This window comes from Panthera onca, chromosome A2, assembly GCF_046562875.1.
Source record: "Panthera onca isolate mPanOnc1 chromosome A2, mPanOnc1 haplotype 2, whole genome shotgun sequence".
In the NCBI taxonomy this organism is placed as follows: domain Eukaryota; kingdom Metazoa; phylum Chordata; class Mammalia; order Carnivora; family Felidae; genus Panthera; species Panthera onca.
The window spans coordinates 70,911,842-70,933,967 of NC_138340.1; the positions used below are offsets into that span (position 1 = coordinate 70,911,842).

The 22,126-nt window shown below is 38.5% G+C and overlaps 1 protein-coding gene across 4 annotated transcripts in view; it reads right to left on the bottom strand.

Annotated features, from left to right (window-relative positions):
• Positions 1-22,126, bottom strand: part of HECW1 (HECT, C2 and WW domain containing E3 ubiquitin protein ligase 1) — a 421,728-nt gene that overhangs the window by 194,469 nt on the left and 205,133 nt on the right. For all 4 annotated transcript variants that reach the window (XM_060632177.3, XM_060632178.3, XM_078442585.2 and 1 more), the window contains one exon: positions 2,076-2,170. In XM_060632177.3, the coding sequence (XP_060488160.2) occupies positions 2,076-2,170 (95 nt within the window). The remainder of the gene's footprint in view (positions 1-2,075; positions 2,171-22,126) is intronic.

Below are 22,126 nucleotides of genomic sequence, written 5' to 3' on the forward strand. Positions count from 1 at the left end.
GTCTACTGATTTATGTGAGAAAATCATTATGGAGATGGCCATCAGGATGACAGCAACGTGTCCAAGTATTCCAAGGTGTCTGATATTTAAGTACAGGCAATGGTAGCACAGGTTAAATAACAAAGATGAGGTCAGGGCTGACTCAGAATCAATGCAATCTCCTGAACTTTTCTGTCAAATAGCAGGTTGAAGCAGCTCACATGATGTTTCCTCTCCTCAGACATCATCCTTGTTTCTTGTCGGCAGCCCCTGGAAAGACTTGTTTGTTGACGGTTTATCCCATTTTGTAAAACTTGTCTGCTGTGCAATCCAGGCAGTATTCCAGGTAGTTGGCACCTTGTTTTCTTTTAGGCTTATACTGCACATCTCTGTGATGATGTGATTGCAGTTTGCATTGGTCTGAGAAACAGATTACATCTGGAGTCTCCAGTAGGCTGAGTTCAGAGAAGCCAAATGCTCCAGAGAGCCTTCTCCAAAAAGGGCTTACCTAAAGATTGAAGGGCTGGCCAAGCTCACTCACAGTAGTACTCCGAGCAGAGGCAGATCAGGAGCTCTTCTCCCATTCCAGCCTTGAGACAAAAAGGCTTGTCCATCACTGGGCATGGTCCATCCTGGCTGAGAAATCAGTGTATCCGGAGAGAGGCTGCCTAATTGCATGACATGCTGTGCTGTGGCAAAAGGCAGCCAAGCCTGCATCTGAAAGGTTTTTCCCGAGTCAGCAGACTCCACTTCCAGCCTCTTTTTTCTTCTTGGTCTGCTGTGTGTTCTGTGCCTCCCTGCCTTGCCCATCTCGCCTCTGGGTCAGTGCAGCCCCAGCTCCAGGTTCACTGCCTCGATGTAGCTGACTCTACTGCCTTGACAACTGGAGGCCTGTGTCAGGGCCTCTTTCGCTTCCCCAGGCACCTTCTTTTGAGGATTTCCCACACACAATGGGCCCAGAGAGGAGGGTGTGGCACCTGGGGATACTTTCCCAAATTGCCATACTTACCTTCCTGTCCTACCCAGTAATATGGCAATATCATCCTCCAATCTGCCTGGTTAGTGTAGGGGAAAATGGTACAATGAGTCAGAGGTGCGGATGGTCCCTCCCCTTCTACCCTCCCTCTTGCTGTGTGTCCCCTGACAAGGAGTCCTGGGATCCCCCTCCCTGGCCAGTGTCCAGTTCTGCACCACCTCCCTGAACAGAGGCACACTTGACTCACTCATCTTCTGCACACTGAAGAACTGACTTGTGAAACAGTGAAATGTTGTCCTTTGGAGGCAAAGTTCTTTCTGGGTAATTCATATTTCATTTCAAGTTTTCTCGGTCTCTCTTTTTTCACATAGAAGAAACAAACTTTTTTTTTACTTATACCACCCCAACAAAGTCCTTACCGGTTTGTGGTTAGCCTCCTCCACTGAGTAATCTTTAATTCATGTGAAAAGGAAAGGGAATGCCACTTGTAAGTAGATGTATTGAGAACCAAGGAAAGAAGCACCACAGAGATACAAACTAGACTGTAATTTAGGAGAAAATGGCAGCTATTCTCAGAATACTCAGCAAAACCAGAGAGTAAGAAACAAAAGATTTGACCTAAGTCCCTGGTCTGCAACTAGCTAACTGTGTGAGCTTAGGTACATTCCTTGGGCACTTTCCTCGTTCATATAAAGGGAAAAAGGACCAGAGATTCCAGTCTTTTCTAGGCCTACCATTTTCTCGTTCTATGCTCAAAATCACTCTGAGATTATAAATGCTATTCCAGAAATTTATTTATAGGCCTAAGAAGAAATCGAGACATATGAAAATATAAATCCTTAAACGCAAGGAATTAAAAACAATGTATTCCAAAGAAACACTGGTTACTCACAGACATTATGCATGAGTCTACTAGAAACATCTCACTATCTAAGCTTAACATTCCTCAAACAAAAAGTGGTGTGATTTTAATCAGTTTACCTTTGGATAATTTCTATCGAACTACCTCTCATAATCTATCACTATAATCACACACACACACACACACACACACACGAGTGAAATGGGAGTGAAAAAGCACCAGGGTTAGCTCTGACAAAGAGGAAGAGATGGGACTTACAGGAGCTGCAGAGTTTTTGACCGTGACACTGGGGGTGGTGGCTCGCAGGGCTCCACTCACGCCATGGTAGTATTTGAAGCAGATCTTAGTTTCGGCTGAAAGACAAAAATCAAATGGTACTGAGAAGCCAGGTATAACCCAGGAAGAGATAACCATCTCCAGAGGAACACCCCCGGACACTGCCACTGAACTCCTCCCATGAGCCAGGCAGGCCACACTTGATGACACTTGTTCAATGTGTGACCCCATGGACAGGTCTGATGTCTTTCTAAAAATGTATCAGCAAAAATTACTCTTTGTAAGTGAGATTCAATATTCAACTTCTCAGCATCCATCCTATCTGATTATGGATGATTTGTTTTGTTTTATTTCATTTTAGGTAGGTTTCACACCCATTGCAGAGTCCAGTACAGGGTATGAACTCACAATCTTGAGATCAAGACCTGAGCTGAGATCAAGAGTCCGACGCTTAATGGACTGAGCCACTCAGGTACTACAGAAGTTATTAGTTTTAAACTCGATGAAGAAAAGTATAAAATTTCTTCTCTGAGTGTTTTTATGCAAATTTGAGGGTATAAATTTTAATAGTATATGTAATGTCATAAAATAATAATGCAATGAAACTGCATTTTTAAAAATTAACATTAAACAAACAGGTTCAATGATCAAACCTTTGTTGATAACATTCTTTGTTTTATAGAATCATTGAATCGATTTGTAATTTGTAAATATTCCTGTAATTTTGGAACTTTGGGCTTTTCCCTAAAAATGAACGACTTTTTGAAAATTATGTTGAAGTTCAATTTTGCTCCCTAGGATAAGGGAGCAAAAACTGCTGGTTACCTACCCAAACACCCATTCTTCCTTTCCTCCTTAATGACAGAATTTCAATTTTATTTTATGTAGTAATGTCCAACTGAAGTATCATGTTTTGGAGCCTCCCTTGCAGATAACATTTATGTTGTTTTCCATTGTTATTTTGGGGTTTCTGTTATCTGTAAACCTAACTAGATAGATAGATAGATAGATAGATAGATAGAAAGGCTTCTTGACATAGAAGATGAATACTACAATACTCTTCCTTAGAAGATGTGAATTTTTTTTAGAGAGAGAGAGAACAAGTGTGCACACAAGTGGGGGAGGGACAGAGAAAAAGAGAATCTCCACACTGAGCATGGAGCCCCGGGCTCGATCTCATGAACCATGAGATCATAACCTGAGCCTAAGTTAAGAGTTGGAAGCCCAACTGAGCCACACAGGGGCCCAAGAAGATGTAAATATTTTAAGGATTCTCCCTTCTTGTGGCCCAACTGCTTTCCAAAAAGCACTTTATGCTTCTACCAGAAAATGTAGCTCTGACTATTTCATGGGAACCTTGTCAATATTGAGCATTATCAATTAAATATGAGTTTAAGACAGTGTCCATTTTTACTTCATGTATTTGATTAGTAGTGAGATTAAACATTTTTCACCAAATTAAAAAAAAAGTTTTTTAATGTTTATTTTTGAGATAGAGAGAGAGACAGAGACAGAGTGTGAGCAAAGAGGGGCAGAGGGAGAGGGAGACATAAAATCTGAAGCAGGCTCCAGGCTCTGAGCTGTCAGCACAGAGCCCAACGCAGGGCTCAAACTCATGGACAGCGAGATCACGACCTGGGCCGAAGTCAGATACTTAACCGACTGAGCCACCCGGGTGCCCCTCATCAAATTTTGATTAGCCAACGTATTGACTCTTTTTTATTCATTGAACTGTAGTTGCTAAGACCTCCTGTTGCCTGGATAAAACCTGGGTGCTCACCTTTTAGTGGATATGTCCATACTTTAGATATGTCAATACTTTCCATTTCCCTCCTGAGTCATTCTTTCCTTGCAGTCATTTTGCATTATTGTTAATTGCCTTTTAAGCTCTTGGTGGACAATCTTATAACCTAGTTCTATATTCTCCAAGGCACCTCACAGTTGTCCCCACATTGTTAGATATATTCACCCAGATCCACTATTGCTTCAGCCTGACAGGCAGGTTAGGGATCATGGAGGAACACTGAATAAAGCAGTGAGCCTATATAGCAACACAACCCCACTGGGCCAGTGCAGTTCAGAATGTGAGGTACTCTGCTTGTAGGTGCCAGTGAGATCAGCATGGAGGGGTGACTGGCCTCACCTCAAGCACAGTTGGGCGCAATGAAATTTTAGATAACAGGCATTCAGAAAAGGCACCACTAGCTTTCCTTTTCAAACAAAATTAGCCCAATGCCCTTAAGTAAAAAAGATCGGTAAAATTATATACAATCTTGTATTGAATCCTATTGCTAGGTGAACAGACTAATGCATATTTTGTGCCAAGAATTCATGGAAAATTTCAAAGCATGTTAATCTTCTTAAACTGCTGGCAAAGGTTTTTTTTTTTTTTTTCAAACAACTTGTTTTAAAGCAAGTGTTTTGTCTGTTCCAGTATTTAGCAACTTGATTAATAATGAATCTTCCTTTTATTTAACCTAAATAAATATCTCCTATAGCTTAAAATGATTTTCTACTCAAAGTTGAAAGAAATTGAATTATGTAAAACTTCTTCTTCTTTAGGTATGTAGTGTGAAGAGAAGTCACTCACAAATGTTAAAACACACACAATAATATATAAATGATGTGTTGTATGGATTTTTAAAAGGTTCATTTATTTATTTTTAAGAGAGAGAGAAAGTATGAGTGGGGGAGGGGCAGAGAGAGATAGAGAGAGAGAATCCCAAGCAGCCTCTGCACTGTCAGTTCAGAGTCTGAAGCAGGGCTCGATTTCACTAATCATGAGATCATGACCTAAGCTGTAATCAAGAGTCAAACATTTAACTGACTGAGCCACCAGGCACCCCTGTTGTATGGATTTTTAAAAATCACTTCATCTTACAAATTCTATGCTACATCGCTCTGATTTTGGTGACAGTTATATTAAATTGATCTGTTTGATTAACCCCACACTAAGTTTTTCCAGGAGAAGGAGACTGCGTACTATTTATTTTTATATCTACAGTGCAATATAATGTAGGGATCCTCCAAAAAGACCTGTTGAAAAATGACTAATGAGCTGTTAGTTTCATTTAATTGACTCCACTGCCTTATTATTAACACAGGATCAGGTATAGTGTCCTGATAGGTCTTAATTCTTCATATAGAACACAAATTTTCCATGGCCTGATATCACATGACTTTTAAAATAGACTCAAATATAGACTAAGAAATGGGCACATTTTTAACTTTTATTGTTCTTTTTTGAGAAAAGTATCAAGGTTCAAAGGCCAAGTAATATGAAAGAGCTGTTGGTTATTATGTCAGATACTTCATCTAAGGAAGCCGACAGTGGCTCCATCTTTCTCTACTCTTTTTAGAAAAAATAATAATCATTCAAAAATCTCAAAGTTTTAACACCAGAAATCCCTGCTATAATAGTTGTATTGCTTATTTGTAGTAATTATGTGTGTAGTAACAGAATTTTAAGAAAGCAATCTAAAGAAAAAGAAGGAATGTGGAATCAAATAGATAGAAGTCCAATTCTTGACTTACCTGTCATTAATAGAGTGAGTTACATAGACTCTCCAAGCCTTAATCTTTATGTAGAATAGTGATGTCATTGCCAACGTTGCATATGTTGTTTCACATATGGTTGTTGTACAGAGAAAATGGAATAATGTGTGAAGCCTACTATACATGAGGTTGTCAGCACATATAAGTTACTCTTCTCAAATGTGCCAGCCAGATCAGCTTTTATGATCCACAGAACTATCTTGTATAGTTGTTCAGATATATCCTACAATAGGGTGTCCAACTATGGGTTAAGTAGGGGGTCAAAATCCAACCCAGGGTCCATTCAGTGTTCTTGCCATTCCAGAAGATGAAGTTTACATCCTAAACTCTCGTAGGCCCATGGTGGCCCTGAAGTAAGTCTCCCTATTTTGGTTGCTTTTGCCTGGCACATGATTTGTTTTCCAATGTGGGCAGGGGTACCAGCTCATTCACAAAGTGGAGTAAAACTGATGTTTCTGCCTGTATAAATACGTATGTTTGCAAATGTAATTTTTATTTTGGGGGAATGTATCCAGAAAGTACAGGTTATTTTACTTCACTCGTAGTATCACTTAAGCAAACAAGAAAATTGTTGGCTTTTTCCGCCTCCACTCTTGAGGGATTGGCAAGGCTTCTGTAGTATCTGAGACATCAGTATGCCATGATGGTAGTAGACCTGGCAGAAGTATAATATTCAGTTAAGTTTAAAAGTTATGATAGAGAACTACTCAAAGAACTTGGGAAGATGGTGGAGCAGGACCCTGAACTCTCTCCATCCAAAGTTTACAACTAGATATAATCCACATACAAGTAAATCACTAGAGAGTGACCCAAAGGCTGGCACAACAAACTCCACAACTAAATATAGAGAAGAAGCTGCATTTGAAAGGTTAGGAAGATCAGGAAGGTGAAGGGAAGCCGCCCACAGGAGGAAGGGAGCTGCACACTTAGAGAGGGCAGAGACATGGATTCTTGCACCAGGGAGCTCACTGGGGAAGACTAATCCCCATAATATTTGGCTTGGAAAACCAGATGGGCTGAATTCCATGGCTTTGTATAATCAGTGGGACTTGGAGCCTGGACTGTTAAAAGTCAGCTGACTCAGCACTGGGCAAGCCAGGAGGGTGAGTGACAGCTGGGTTGCTGCCCTTAAAGAGACAACAGCCTGCACACAGAGAGGCAACATAAAAATGGCAGTTTATGCAGCACCAGAGGCAAATGGGAGACAGCTCTCTTCATACTGATTTTGGAGTATGTTGGGGATTTTTTTGAAAATGAAGAAGTTGGCAGGTGTCATTTTCCTCCCCTGCCCCCCAGCAGGGCCATCTGTGGGGGTAAGGAGTGGTGCTGTACCTGCTATGTAACCTGCTAGCAGTGCACCACACCCAGGAGTTCTCCTGAGGACTCGCTCACTCAAAGCTTGCTAGCTTTGGCCCCGGGAACAGGGCAAATTTTGTTAAAGCCAGGTATATGACCTGTCCAGTCGCTGGGTGCCCAGCTGCTTCTGTCCACCTCATCCAGCCACCCCAAAGTGCCTAGCCATGCCCAGCCATTGCCATGTGCCCTGCCCAGCCTCACAACCCAAGCCAACCCAGGGGATTTGGCATAAGGCCAGCAGCCCAGTGCAAGTTTTGCTGACACTGCCACCTTGCTCCCAAGTTTCCAGATAGGCATGCCCACTCAGAGCTGGCTTACCTGGGTGTCACTAACAGGAAAGAGAACAAGCACAGACCACAACAGGCAAAGTCAGTGCAGACAACTGCACTGAAAGGAAAGGTGACTCAGACACACCAGCAGGGCATAAGAAACACGCATAGGATACTTTCCCGAAGTGCCAAGTTTGGGTGCAGAGGGGACACTGAACTGCAGGCACTCCAGGATCTCCTCTTCATAAAGTAACTACTTTCAAGAGCAGAAGACAGATGAATTTCCTAACACACAGAAACAGACACAGAGAGGCAGACAAAAATGAAGAGACAGACAAATTTATCCAAAATGAAAGAACAGGACGTTGGCCAGAGATCTAAGCAAAACAGATAAGTAACATGCCTGATAGAGAATTTAAAGTAATAGTAATAAGGATACTCACTGGATTTGAGAAAAGAGTGGAAGACATGAGTGAGATACTTAACACAGAGATAAGGAATAACAAAGCAGCGACAAAGGGCTCAATAAACAAAATGAGAAACACACTTGATGTAATGAACAGCAGGCTAGAAGAAGCAGAAGAATATATTATAACCTAGAAGACAGAGAAATGAAAAGTAATCAACATGAGCAAAAGAGAGAAAAAAGAATTATGCCAAATAAGAATAGACTTAGGGCATTCAGTGATTTCATCAAACATAATAACATTCATATTATAGGTGTTCCAGAAGAAGAAGAGAGAGAAAAGGGAGCAGTACATTTTTTTGAAGAAATAATAGTGAAAACTTCTCTAATTTGGGGAAGGAAACCGATATCCAGCTCTAAAAGGCACAGAGAGGGGAACCTCAGTGGCTCAATTGGTTAAAAGCCTGACTCTTAATTTCAGCTCAGGGCAGGATCTCACAGTCATGAGATCAAGCCCCAGTTTGGGCTCCATGCTGAACACATGCCTGCTTGGGATCCTCTCTCTCCTTCTCTCTCTGCTCCTCCCCCATGCAGTCTCTCTGTCTCTCTCAAAATAAATAAATAAATAAAAAATAAATAAATAAATAAATAAATATTTAAAAAGGGCACAGAGAACCCCCACCAAAGTCCACAAAAGCAGATCTACACCAAGACATATTGTAATTAAACTGGCAAAATATAGTGATGAAGAAAAAAATTTTAAAGCAGCAAAACAAAAGAACGCAGTAACGTACAAGAGAAACCCCATAAAGCTAGTGTGGGATTTTTCAGCATAAACTTTCCAACCTAGAAGGGAGTGGCATGATATATTCAAAGTGCCGAATGGGAAAAATATGTAGCCAAAAATACTCTATACAGCAAGGCTACCATCAAGAATAGGAGAGATAAAGAGCTTCCCAAACACAAACTAAAGGTGTTTATGACACTAAAGCAGCCCTGCAAGAAATATTAAAACGGACTCTTTGAGTGGAGAGGAAAGACCAAAAGTGAAAGTATAAAGGTAGGTAACAAAAAAGCAGTAAAAAATGAGTTTTTCTGTAAAAAGTAGGTCAAGGAAGGCACAAGATTAAATGGTGCAAAAAAATGACAAGATATAACTAAAACATGGAGAGAGTAACGAATGGGTTCAAACTTAAGCAACCATCAATTTAATATAGACTGCTATATGCAGAATATGTTATGTATAAACCTAATGGGAACCACAAAGTAAAAACCACTAATGAATATACAAAGAATAAGGAGAAAGAAATCCAAATATATCACTAAAGAAAATCGGCAAACCATGAAAGGCAAGGAAGGATCAGAGAAAATCTTCAGAAACAACCACAAAACAAATAATATAATGAAAATAAGTACATATCTATCAACAATTATGCCGAAATTAAATGTCCTAAATGCTCCAATCAAAAGACACAGGGTGACAGAATGGATAAAAAAAACAAGGCCCATCTATATGCTGCCTTACAAGAGACTCATTTTAGACCTAAAGACAACTTCATATTGATAGTGAGAGAATGGAGAAGCATCTTTCTTGTGAATGGATGTCAAAAGAAAGCTGAAGTAGTAATACTTATATCAGCCAAAATTGACTTTAAAACAAAGACTGTAACAAGAGAAACATAAGGACATGATATAATGATAAATAGAATAATCCAAAAACAATATATAACAATTGCAAATATTTATACACCCAACATAGAAGAAGCCAAATACATAAAACAGTTAATAACAAACACACAACTATTGATAATAATACAATAATAATAGGGGACTTTAATACCCCACTTACATCAATGGACAGATCATCTAAATAGAAAATGAACAAGGAAATAATGGCTTTGAATGACACACTGGAACAGATGGATTTAACAGACATATTCAGAACATTCTATCCTAAAACATTCTTTTCAAGTACACATGGCCATCATCCAGAATGGATCACATATTAACCTACAAAGCCAGCCTCAACAAATTCAAGAAGATCTAAGTCATACCATGCATCTCTTCTGACCACAATGCTATGAAACTAGAAGTCAATCACAAGAAAAATATCTGGAAATACCACAAATACATGGATGATAAACAACATGCTACTAAACAATGAATGGGTCAACCAGGAAATCAAAGAAGACATAAAAATCCATGGAAAGAAATGAAAATGAAAACACACTGAGCCAAAACCTTTGGGATGCAGCAAAAGTGGTTCTAAGAGGGAAGTTTATAGCAATACAGGTCTGCTTCAAGAAGCAGGAAATATTTCAAATAAACAACCTAATCTTACACATATAGGAGCTAGGAAAAGAAAAACAAAATAAAACCTTAAACCACCAGAAGGAAATAAATAATAAAAATTAGAGCAGAAAGAAATGATGCAGAAACTAAAAAACAATCAAACAGATTAATGAAACTAGGAGCTGATTATTTGGGAAATAAAATAAAATAAAATTACACCTCTAGCCAGATTTAAATCAAGAAAAAAGAGAAAGAACTCAAATAAATAAAATAACAAATGAGACAGGAGAAATAACAACCAATACCACAGAAATACAAACAATTATAAGACAATATTATGAAAAACGATATGCTAAAAAATTGGACAACTTAAAAGAAATTGATGAATTCCTAGAAACACATAACCTACCAAAAATGAAAAGGAAGAAATAAAAAATTATAACAGAGTGATAAGCAGCAATGAAATTGAATCAGTAATCAAAAACCTCCCAACAAACAAAAGTCCAGGACCAGATGGCTTCAGAGGGAATTATATCAAACATTTAGAGAGTTAATACCTTTTCTTCTCAAACTCCTAAAAAACGTAAATGGAAGGAAACTTCCAAACTCATTCTATGAGGCCAGCATTACCCTGATGCCAAAACCAAATAAAGACTAACTGAAAAAGAGAACTACAGACCAATATTCCTGGTGAACATGGATGCAACAATCCTAAACAAAATACTAGCAAACCCAATCCAATAATACATCTAAAAAAATAAGTCACCATAATCAAGTGGCATTTATTCATGGGTTGCAAGGGTGGTTCAATATTCACAAATCAATCAACATAATACATCAGATCAGTAAGAGATAGTATAAGAACTATATGTACATTTCAATAAATTCAGAAAAAACATTTGACAAAGAATAACATCCATTTATGATAAAATCCTTCAACAAAGTAGGTTTAGAAGGAACATACCTCAGGGCACCTGGGTGGCTCAGTTAGTTGAGCCTCTGACTTCAACTCAGGTCATGGTCTCAAAGTTTGTGAGTTCAAGCTCCATATAGGGCTCGCTGCTGTCAGCACAGAGTATGCATCATATCCTGTCCCCCACTATTTGCTCCTCTCCTACTAATGCTTCCTTTCTTTCAAAAATAAATTTAAAACAGCATTAAAAAAGAAGGAACATACCTCAACCTAATAAAGCCATATATTAAAAGCCCACAGCTAACATCATCCTTAATGGGGAAAACTTAGAACTTTTCCAGTAAGTTCAGGATCAAGACAAAGATGTCCACTCTCACTTTTATTCAAAATAGTACTGGCAGTCCCAGCCACAGCAATCAGACAACAAAAAGAAATCAAAGGCATCCAAATCAGTAAGAATAAGTAAAACTTTCATTATTTGCAGATGACATGATGCTCTGTATAGAAAACTTGAAATACTCCACCAAAACACTGCTAGAACTGAGAAACAAATTCAGTAAAGTTGCAGGATATATAATCAACATACAGGAATCTGTTGCATTTCTATACACCAATAATGAAGCAACCAAAAGAGGAATTAAGAAAACAACCCTATTTACAATTGCCCTAAAATAATATAATACCTACAAATAAACCTAACCAAAGAGGTAAACAATCTGTCCTCTGAAAACACTGATAAAAGAAACTGAAGACAACACAGAGAAATAGAAAGACATTCCACGCTCATGGACTGGAAGAACAAATATTGTTAAAATGTCTATACTACCCAAAGCACAATCTACACATTTAATGTAATCCTTATCAAAATACTACCAGCATTTTTCACAGAGCTAGTACAAGCAATCCTAAAATTTATGTGGAGCTACAAAAGACCCCAAATAGCCAGAGAAATCTTGAAAAAGAAAGGCAAAGCTGGAGGCATCACAATTCCAGACTTCAAGTCAGATTAAAAACTATAGTAATCAAACCAGTATGGTACTGGGGCAAAAACAGACACATAGATCAATGGAACAGAATAGGACACCCAGAAGTAAACCCGCAACTTAATCTTTGACAAAGCCAGAGAGAATAGTCAATGTGAAAAAGATAGTCCCTCTAACAAATAGCGTTGGGAAAACTGGACAGCAACATGCAAAAGAATGAAACTGGACCACTATCTTACACCAAACACAAAAATAAATTCAAAATGGACTGAAGACCTAAATTTGAGGCCTGAAACAAACAAACAAATAAAGCCTAGAAGAGAACACAGGCAGGAATTTCTCTGACACTGGGCATAGCAACTTTTTTTTCTAGATATGTCTCCTGAGGCAAGAGAAATAAAGGCAAAAGTAAACTATTGGGACTACATCAAAATAAAGAGCTTCTGCACGGCAAAGGAAACAATCAACAAAACTAATAGGCAATGCACAGAATGGGAAAATATATTTGCAAATGACATATCCAATAAAAGGTTAGTCTCCAAAATATATGAACTTGTATAAACTTGTACAAGTCAACACCAAGGAACAAATAATCCAACTAAAAAATGGACAGAAAACATAAACAGACATTTCTCCAAAGACATACAGATGGTCAACAGACACTCGAAAAGATGTTCATCATCACTTACCATCAGGGAAATGCAAATCAAAACTACAATGAGATATCATCTCACACCAGTCAGAATGGCTAAAATCAACAATACAAGAAGCATTAGGTGTTGGCGAGGATGTGGAGAAAAAGGAACCCTTGTGCACTGTTGGTGGGGATGCAAATAGGTAAAGCCACTGTAGAAAAAAGTAAGGAGGTTCCTTAAAAAGTAAAAAATTGTGGGGCACCTGGTGGCTCAGTTGGTTAAGCAACCAACTTTGGCTCAGGTCATTATCTCACAGTTCTTGGATTCAAGCCCTGTGTCAGGCTCTGTGCTGACAGCTCAGAGCCTGGAGCCTGCTTCAGATTCTGTATCTCCCTCTCTCTCTGCCCCTCCCCCACTTGTGCTCTGTCTCCCTCTCTCTCAAAAATAAACATTAAAAGTTTTTTTAAAAAGCGAAAAATAGAACTACCCTTTCGTCCAGCAATTTTACTCATGGGTATTTACCCGAAGAATACAAAAACATTAATCCAAAGAAATAAATGCACTCCTATGTTATAACAGTATTATTTATAATAGCCAAATTATGGAAGAAGTTCAAGTGTCCATCAACTAATGAATGGATTAAGAAGATGTGGTGTATCTCTATCTCTATCTACCTATCTATCTATCTAAAAGTCAGTCAGAGAAAGACAAATACCATATGATTCTACTCAAATGTGGAATTTAAGAAATAAAACAAATAAGCAAAAGGAAATATGAGAGGGAGACAAATTAAAAAATGGACTTTTAATTATAGAGAATAAACTGATTGTTACCAAAGGGGAGGTGGGTGGATGGGGATTAAGGAATCCACTTATCTGCTGATCACCGGCTGATGTATGGAATTGTTGAACTGCTATGCTGTACGCCTGAATGCATATTAACTATGTGGGATTAAAATAAAAACTTAAAGAAATGTGAAACTGCCGTATAATTCTACTGGTTATTTATCCAAAAGAACTGAAATCAGGGTCTTGAAGAGATGTCAGCACTTCTGTGTTCACTGCAGCACTATTCACAATAGCCAGGATGTGGAAACCACCTAAAGGTGTATCAATCAATAAATGGATAAAGAAAACATGGTAAACATAGTATATTCAACAACAGAATATTATTCAGTCTTCAAAAAGAAGGAAATCTGCAATATGCAACAACATGGATGAAACCTGAGGACACTATGCTAAGTGAAATAAGCCAGTCACAGGACAAATACCAAGTGATTCCACTTATATGTGGTATCTAAAATAGTCAAATCATGGAAGCAAAGAGCAGAATTGTGGTTTCCAGGGGGAAGGGAGAGAAAGGGAAATAGGGAGTTGTTAATCAATGGGTGTAACGTTTCAGTTACGCAAGGTAAGTCCTACAGATTTGTTGTATGAAATTATTCCTACAGTTATAAATAACTGTATTGTACACTTAGGGGTTTGTTAAGAGGGTACATCTCATGTTAAATGTGCTTAATACAACTGAATAAAAATACAAGTAAAAAAAAGCAAAAATAAAAAAACATAAAAGTTATGACAAGTTGACCTTAACAGTTAATTAGCACTGAAAACATTAGAGGCCATTCATACTATTTTCTAATTTGATCTTCATAAAATCCTTATGAAGTATAGGTAATTATTATTAATCTTTTTTTAAAGTGCTTAGCACAGGGGCACCTGTGTGTCTCAGTCAGTTAAGTGTCTGACTTCGGCTCAGGTCTTGATCTCATGGTTTGTGAGTTTGAGCCTTGCGTCAGGCTCTGGTGCTGACAGCTCAGAGCCTGGAGTCTGCTTCAGATTCTGTGTCTCCCCCTCTCTCTGCTCCTCCCCTACTTGTACTCTATCTCGCTCAAAAATGAACAGACATTAAAAAAAATTTAAAAGAAAAAAATAAAGTGCTTACCACAATGCTTAGCATATAATAAGACCTCAACAAATGTCATCTATCATTCCTTTTTTACAACCAAAAACAAAGAGGCCAAAATGTGAGGCCACTTATACAAGTTCACAGATGTAGTTCACAGAAGCTAGGATTTAATTAACATTAACTTTCCATCTGGTGATTGTCTTTTAAAATTTTTAGAAAGTCAAGATTATTGACTAGCTAGCAATAGCAAACTTCCACTTCCAGTAATGACGTACTGGGTAAATTCAGAAAACATCTAGAAAAGCTGGAAAAATATGAAAATAAATCTGCCTAAAGTAGGGTTGCCAGATAAAATAAAGGATACCCAGTTAAATTTGAGTTTCAACAAAACAGGGAATACGTTTTTAGTATGTCTGTTCCAATTATTACATAGAACAGACTTGTACTAAAAAAGATATATATTGTTAATCTCTCAAATTTAGTTCGAGAGTCTTGGAAGTTTTCCCCCCTATAATTGGAAATCCTAGCCTGGAGGCATCAGAGATCCAGTGAGACAATGGGAATATGAAGACAAGATCCATAAAAAGAAAACTCAGAGATAAACCTAGTATTTGGGGTTGCTGTTTCTTTAGTTGGGCTGGGGAGAGCTGTGTTGATTCTGATAAATGCAGCTGAGAGGATAGAAAAGTGAAAAGAACTTCTTTCAGACTTTCAAGGCTAAGGGGATCAAACTTAAGAGTTCAGAGCTTGCCAAAGATGAAGACTCTGGTAATCCTTCACGATTCAAATCAGCACACTGAATAGCAGAACAGATATGCTGTTGACTATACACTTGCCCTTACCCTTCAAATCATTTCAAGCCTTGAAATTCAACTGAGTGTATTCTGGATTGCTAGATATCATCCAGAAAGAAATGTAACTCCTCTCTGGAGGGAAACAACATCATTCTAAGCCTCAAATTATTTCTACAAGTTTTCATTTACAATGGCCAGTCCTCAATCAAAATTGCCCAGGCACTTGCAGATACAATGCAATGTACAAAATACCGAAAGAACAAGTAGGCATTATAAGCTGACTCGTTTGACTTCTAGATATTGGAGTTATCAGACACAAGCTTTAACTGAACTTATACTGAAAACATTCAAGGAAATAAAAGATAGGATTGAAAATATCAGCAAAGAATGAAGTCTATAAAAATGAACCAAACAGAAATTCTGGATCTGAAAAACTACACTTTTGAAATAGTGTACTCATTAGATGGGTTTAAAACAGATTAAACAAAATACAGGAGAATATTTAGGGAACTGGAATATAGGTCAGGAAAAAGTTCAGAATGAAGCATGCAGAGAAAAAAGGTATAAAATATAAAAGAGAAGTAAGAAACATATGTGATACTAGGGGGTGGTCTAAAATATGTATAAATTAGAATCCAAAAGTAAAGGAGACAGACAGTGGTGCTAAAGCCAAAAATTCTTCAAAACTTAAAAATTCATCAAAAAGTTCCAAAAGTTATAAAAAAACATTTTTTCCTACAGGGTCAGGAAAAACCCCTATGAATCCAAAAAGAACAGAGCACACAGACATCACTGTAGAACTTTGAAAAAGGCAAGAAAAATCACATCATCAACCAGTGAGGGAAGGAGCTGGATTATCTTCATAGGAGCAATAATTTGACAGATAGCTAGTCAACATCAACAGAAACTACAGAAGACAAAGGAATGACAGCTTCAATGTGCTAAAAAAAGAAAACCAAAACACCTTGTTACATAGAATTCTTCAACCCAGAAAAAAATAAGAAGTCTTATTCTATAAGAATAAGGTGATCATTCCTATTGCTGTCTGAACATTGCACAGGCTGCCAACACCATGAATTTTGAACTTCATGGCAAGTTTTTAGCTATCCATATGTTACAATGCATGTAATGCAGAAATGCCCAAATCTTATGAATCAAAGTGTGATCAGAATTGATGACTTAGACATTTGGATCAGCACAAATGCCTTCCTTTGTGAACCACTTATTTGTGCAGAAAGAGCCAAATTATCTATGCAATAACATTCTGTGGCAAGAACAGTGAGCTTAAATCTAATATTCCATTAGTAGATTTATAGCTTAAATCTACCAATATTCCATTAGTAGATTTATAAATCTACTAATATTCCAGTGAGCTTAAATCTACTAAAATAGATGTGAGCCAAGGTAAACCATAACCTCAATATCTAGGTAAAGCACTTTTAACTCAAGAAGTTATAATCACAGTGAGACAGTCAGTCCTGACAGTTATTTAGAAAGGGTAATAGAGAGTACAATATCTTCACATGCTCAGAAAGATCTAGAAGCAATGGAGAGGATGTGGAGAAAAAGTAATCCTCATGTACTGTTGGTGGGAATGCAAACTGGTTCAGCCACTGTGGCAAACAGTATGGAGGTGCTTCAAAAAATTAAAAATAGAATGACCACATGATTTGATAGTTCTACTACTGGGTATTTACCAAAAGAAATGAAAACACTAATTTGAAAAGACATACACACCCCTATGTTTGTTGCAGCATTATTTACAATAGCAAATATATGGAAGGAACCCAAGTGTCCATCAATAGATGAATGGATAAAGAAGATGTGGTATACATACACAATGGAATATTACTTAGCCATAAAAAATGAAATCTTGCCATCTGCAACAACATGGATGGATGTAGAGGTTATAATGCTAAGTGAAATAAATCAGAGAAAGGCAAATACCATATGATTTCACTCATATGTGGAATGTAAGAAACAAACAAATAAAAAAAAAGACAGACAAAAACACAGAATCTCTTAAATATAGACAACAAATTGGTCATTGCCAGAGAGGAGGTAGGTGAAGTGAAATGCATGAAAGGGATTAAGAGTACACTTATCTTGATGAGCACTGAGAGAAGTATAGAATTGTTGAATCGCTATATTGTACACCTGAAACTAATATAACACTGTATATTAGTTATACTTGAATTAAAAAAAAGAAGCAATGGATTTCAAATTAAAATTTGAATCTGAAGAACATTTACCTTCAGTAAGAGGAAATACCAAGAGCAGTATTTACAAAAATAATCAACACTAATGATATAAACCTTCTTAGGTCCTTCCAGTCTATCCTGTATAGCAATATGTTTACTTGTATGCTTTTTCATTTTAAAATTAAATAGAGCTTAAGAAATGAGTAGCTTAGAGAACAGCTGTGATTTTTGACCAAAACAAAAGGAAGGGTTTTCCAGTAAAAGGGAATAAATGGGATTAGTGTTCATTGGAAAAGCCTCTAACATTGAAGATTCCATGACATATGTAAAGAGTTAACACTGGAAAAGTAATTTTATTTTAAAACTGATATTGTTTGTTGGATATCTTGAAGGTAGAGTTTTAAAGCTTTTCATGCATCAGGCTCTTGTTTTGGACTTACACCAGATTGAAGGAGTCACCTTTTATATACACTTGTCCTGTAACATTTCATTTTAGCAGCGTGCATTCAAGAACTCATTCAAAAAAGAAACTTATGTAAGTGTAAACATAAGAGGTTGTACCAAAAAAAAAACAAAACAAACAGCTTTGTTCTATTATAAATATTTCTGAGAAATATGGTGTTTTAACTTGGTTCAAATGATATTTTTTGTAGTAAAATTCTCATTAAAGTAATATATGACTCTAATAGAAAAAAATCTTATTGTATTACAGGATATCATATTGATTTGTCAAAACGTTGTCATTTGGTAAAGATATTATCTCAATTAATATCTTCCAGAGGTGGTTTAGAATGCTATATTATGGACTAATATTAGCTTTGTAATTTGAAAATAATTGAAAAAAATACAGTCATAAATTTTGAATAAACAGAGGAGATGTCCACATCCTTTAGAGTTTCAGATTTGCCTAACTTGTAAAAATTGCTATGTGCTAAGGTCATGTTTCTCTAATAGCTAAATTATGATGAAAAATAGTTAATTGCAATTTCTGTCTGAAGTAATTTTAATAATGGATATATCTTTTTTTACATAAAGAACTGAACATTATTTAACTAATTTCCTATTTAGAATAGCAGCATAAATCTTATGTTAATGCTTTCAAATATGGTACTGCAGCAAAAGTGAGAGATTGATCAAAATGAACCATTACGTAAAATAATGTTACAAGTTCAATTTATGGGCAATATTTATTTCAGGTGCTGGAGGGCCAATTCTAAACCCAAAAACAATCTCATAAATGCATTTTGTTCCTGCTTCAGTGCTGGTTATTAGGCAAGTGTTTCTGGTCTCTAGGATCAGTACATGTGGGGTATTTGCTAAAAGGAAATTAGACTTCCTCTTCCTGCTAGAATAATTGTAGCAGATTAAGGCTTCTACTGCTAACTTGGCAAACTGATTTTGAAATGAAATGTTTAAGGCACTGCATAACAATGGAAACAACAACTACAAATTCTGGACAGGAGAGCTAGTCAGGTGAATTGATAACCTACAGCCTCTACCCTTGGTGGCAGAAAACCAGCAGAGCTGCTGTTGGCCATGTGGGCCCAAAGGGGCAGGACCGAAGACCTCAAGACCCAGCTGGTTTCCCCTCAGACCTTTGCCAAATCCTATGCTTTTAGGGCAAAAGTCTAAAAATGCAATCATGAAAACATCTGAAAAGTAGAGCCCTCTCTTGGTACTGAGGACACCTGGCAGGGACAGGGTCAGGGAAGGGTCCCTGATGAAAACTCTTGGCTCTCTGTGAAAGCCTTGCAGAGGGGTCCCTAGGAACAGGGTGAGCTAGAGGGAGACTGAGGCTTTACCATGACTCTACTGCACTTCATTCTGCTCATCCTTTAATTGGACCACCACCCATCAGCATCTGCACTGCCTCGTTGAGAAAAGGGCAAACCTTCTGCAGGGGAAGATGCTGCTGCCAAAGTTCCTACATTTCACACGCAGCTTATGATGATGGATAGAAAGCTGCCAAGGATGGTAAGAGACAGAAGCAACTGACCAAAAGCAAGAAGGGAAATGGAAAGAGGATCCTGATATTGAAGTCATTAAGCAAAGACTTTAAAGAAACCATGACTTATATTTGCAGAAAACAGATAAAGTGCAACCTTTGTCAGAAAATTAGAACCAATAGAAATGAATCAAATAGTGACTTTATTATTGAAAAATAGAAAAGCTGCAATTAAGAATTCAATGTATTGGCTTAGCAGCATAGCAAATACAGCAGGAAAAGGGTCAGTACGATGCATTCATAGAATACATCTAGAGTGAAGGAAGAGAAAAAAGAATGATAAATACAGAGGAGAGAATAAGGGACATATGGGACAATGGAATAGCTGGGTTCCAGAGAATGGGGAAGAGGCTTTTAAGGAGATGATAATAGTTAGCCATCCAGCCTCAGGATCAAAATGAGAATCACTCATAAGAACATCATAGTTCAACTGCTAAAAATGAAAGAAAAAGGGGAAAGTCTTAAAAGCATCAGAAGGAAAGAAAACCCCATGTTATTTTCAAAGGAATGACAGAGACAAACAGATGACTTTTTGGAAGACAGAGAAATGACATTCTTCCGTGCTACAGAAAATAACAGCTAACCTAGAATTTCATACAACTATGAAATTATTCTTCAAAAGTCAAAGTCAAATAGTGATGTTTTCAGACAAGCAAAAACTGAGGGATTTATCACCAGTAGGCCTGCACTAAAAGAAGTACACAAAAGAGGCTCTTTCCTTTTATTGTTTTTTTTTTTTTTTTTTGCGGGGGGAGAGAGTGTGCAAGTGAGTGAGGGGCAGAGAGAAAGAATCTTATGAGGGGCAGAGAAAGAGGGAGAGAAAGAGAAAGAGAGAGAGAGAGAGAGAGAGAGGAGCAGGGCTCACCTGAAGCAGGGCTCGAGCTCACCCAAAGCCAGGCACGAGCTCATGAACCATGAGATCATGACCTTCGCCAAAGTCAGATGCTTAACGACTGAGCCATCCAGGCAACAGCTCTTTCCTTTTAGAAGGAAAATGATCCCAGACAGAAACACAGATGTGTGGGGCTCAAGCTAAGACAGTGGCAGTAGGACCCTAGGCTGGTCTAGTCCCTCTGACACAGCTGGATAACTATCAAATCAACCTGAAGATTAACAGAACAAACTCCACAACCAGAGGGAGTGAAGAGCCAACACGGAGGAAGGTAGGAGGTGTGGAGACACAGTTTGGGACTGAAACAGACAGCGGCTGCCACAGAGGAGGGAGAGCCATGGTTGAGGAGAAAGGCGAGAGAGAGTGGGGTACAGAGGGGAACACACAGGAGAATATTTCCCCAAAGCCATTGTCTGGGAAAGCGAGAGGGGCTGATTTTTGTGAGTTCTAGTAATCAGTGGGGCTTGAAGACTGGAGTTTTAAAGATCTGGCTTGGCTGGGAGAGCCCTGAGGGTGCTGCCCCTCTCCTACAGAGAAGGCAGGCAAGCAATTTGGGGGCATATGGGGCATGGCATGGAAACAGCAATCTGAGGAGCACCTGGGACACAGTAGGGAGATTGTTAACTCTTCTTGGAGCATATGCCTGAGAGGTAGTATTTATGGAGGCACCTCTCAGGGACAAAGGAGATGGTTGGCACCATTTCCTCCCCCTACCCCTCAGCATAGGTGCAGAGCCACCTGAGGAGGGCAGCTTGGCCCTGACACTGGCTGCCTAGCCTGCTTGCTCCAAGTCCTACGCCCCGGTGCTCTGGTGCGACTACCATTCTCAGTCAAACCTCCCTCAGTCCCAGTGCAGCTAGAGGCTCCTCCAGAAGACGAGCACAGGTCCCTGCCCACACTACATTCCTGAAGTCTTGAGTTTTAAGTCGGCCGGCTTGGCTGGGATAGTGCCCTCTGGCTGCCCAGAGGGCACTGCACTGCTCCTAGAGAAAAGGCAGGCAAAGAACTTGGGGGCAGTGTGGAAACAATGAAATGAAAAATGCCTGGGACACACAAGGGGAGATTATTCACTCTTCTTGAAGTGCTTCCCTGAGATGCCACATGCATTGAGACTCGTCTTCAAGGACTAAAGAACTGACTGGCACCATTTCTATTCCCCACTCCTCAGCATAAACACCGAGCCACCCGTGGGAGGAAGCACAGCCTCTACACTGACTGCTTCGCTGGCTTCCACTAAGTCCTACACCTCTGTGCTCTGGCAAGATTGCCCTTCTCCTGTAAGTGTACCTCAGTCCCAGCATGGTGGGTCCCTTCCCCTGAAGGCCAGCAGAAACTCCTGCCCACACCATGTCTCCTGACCAGACAGTTCTGTAGGGTCTCAGTTCCAGTAGAGGTGGTGACAGGTCTGATTTCATAAGCAGACCAAGCACACCTAGTTAAAACTTGTCACATCCTGGCCAAGGACAAAACACTGCCTACTGCAAGCAAAGAGAGCCTCTGCAGATGACCAGTCTGAAGGATAAAGCAGCCAAAATACAACAGCAGAGAGCACACAGCACATACCAGAGACATGGAATGGAATGGAATATTCCTCAGCCATAAAAAAGAATGAAATATTTCTATTTGCAAGGATGTGGATGGAGCTAGAGAATATTATGCTAAGTGAAATAAGTTGGTTAGAGAAAGACAAATACCATATAATTTCACTCATATGTGGAATTTAAGAAATAAAACAAATGATCATAGGAGACTAAAAGAGGAAAACCAAGAAACAGACTCTTAACTATAGAGAAAAACTGATGGTTACCAGAGGGTAGGTGGTGG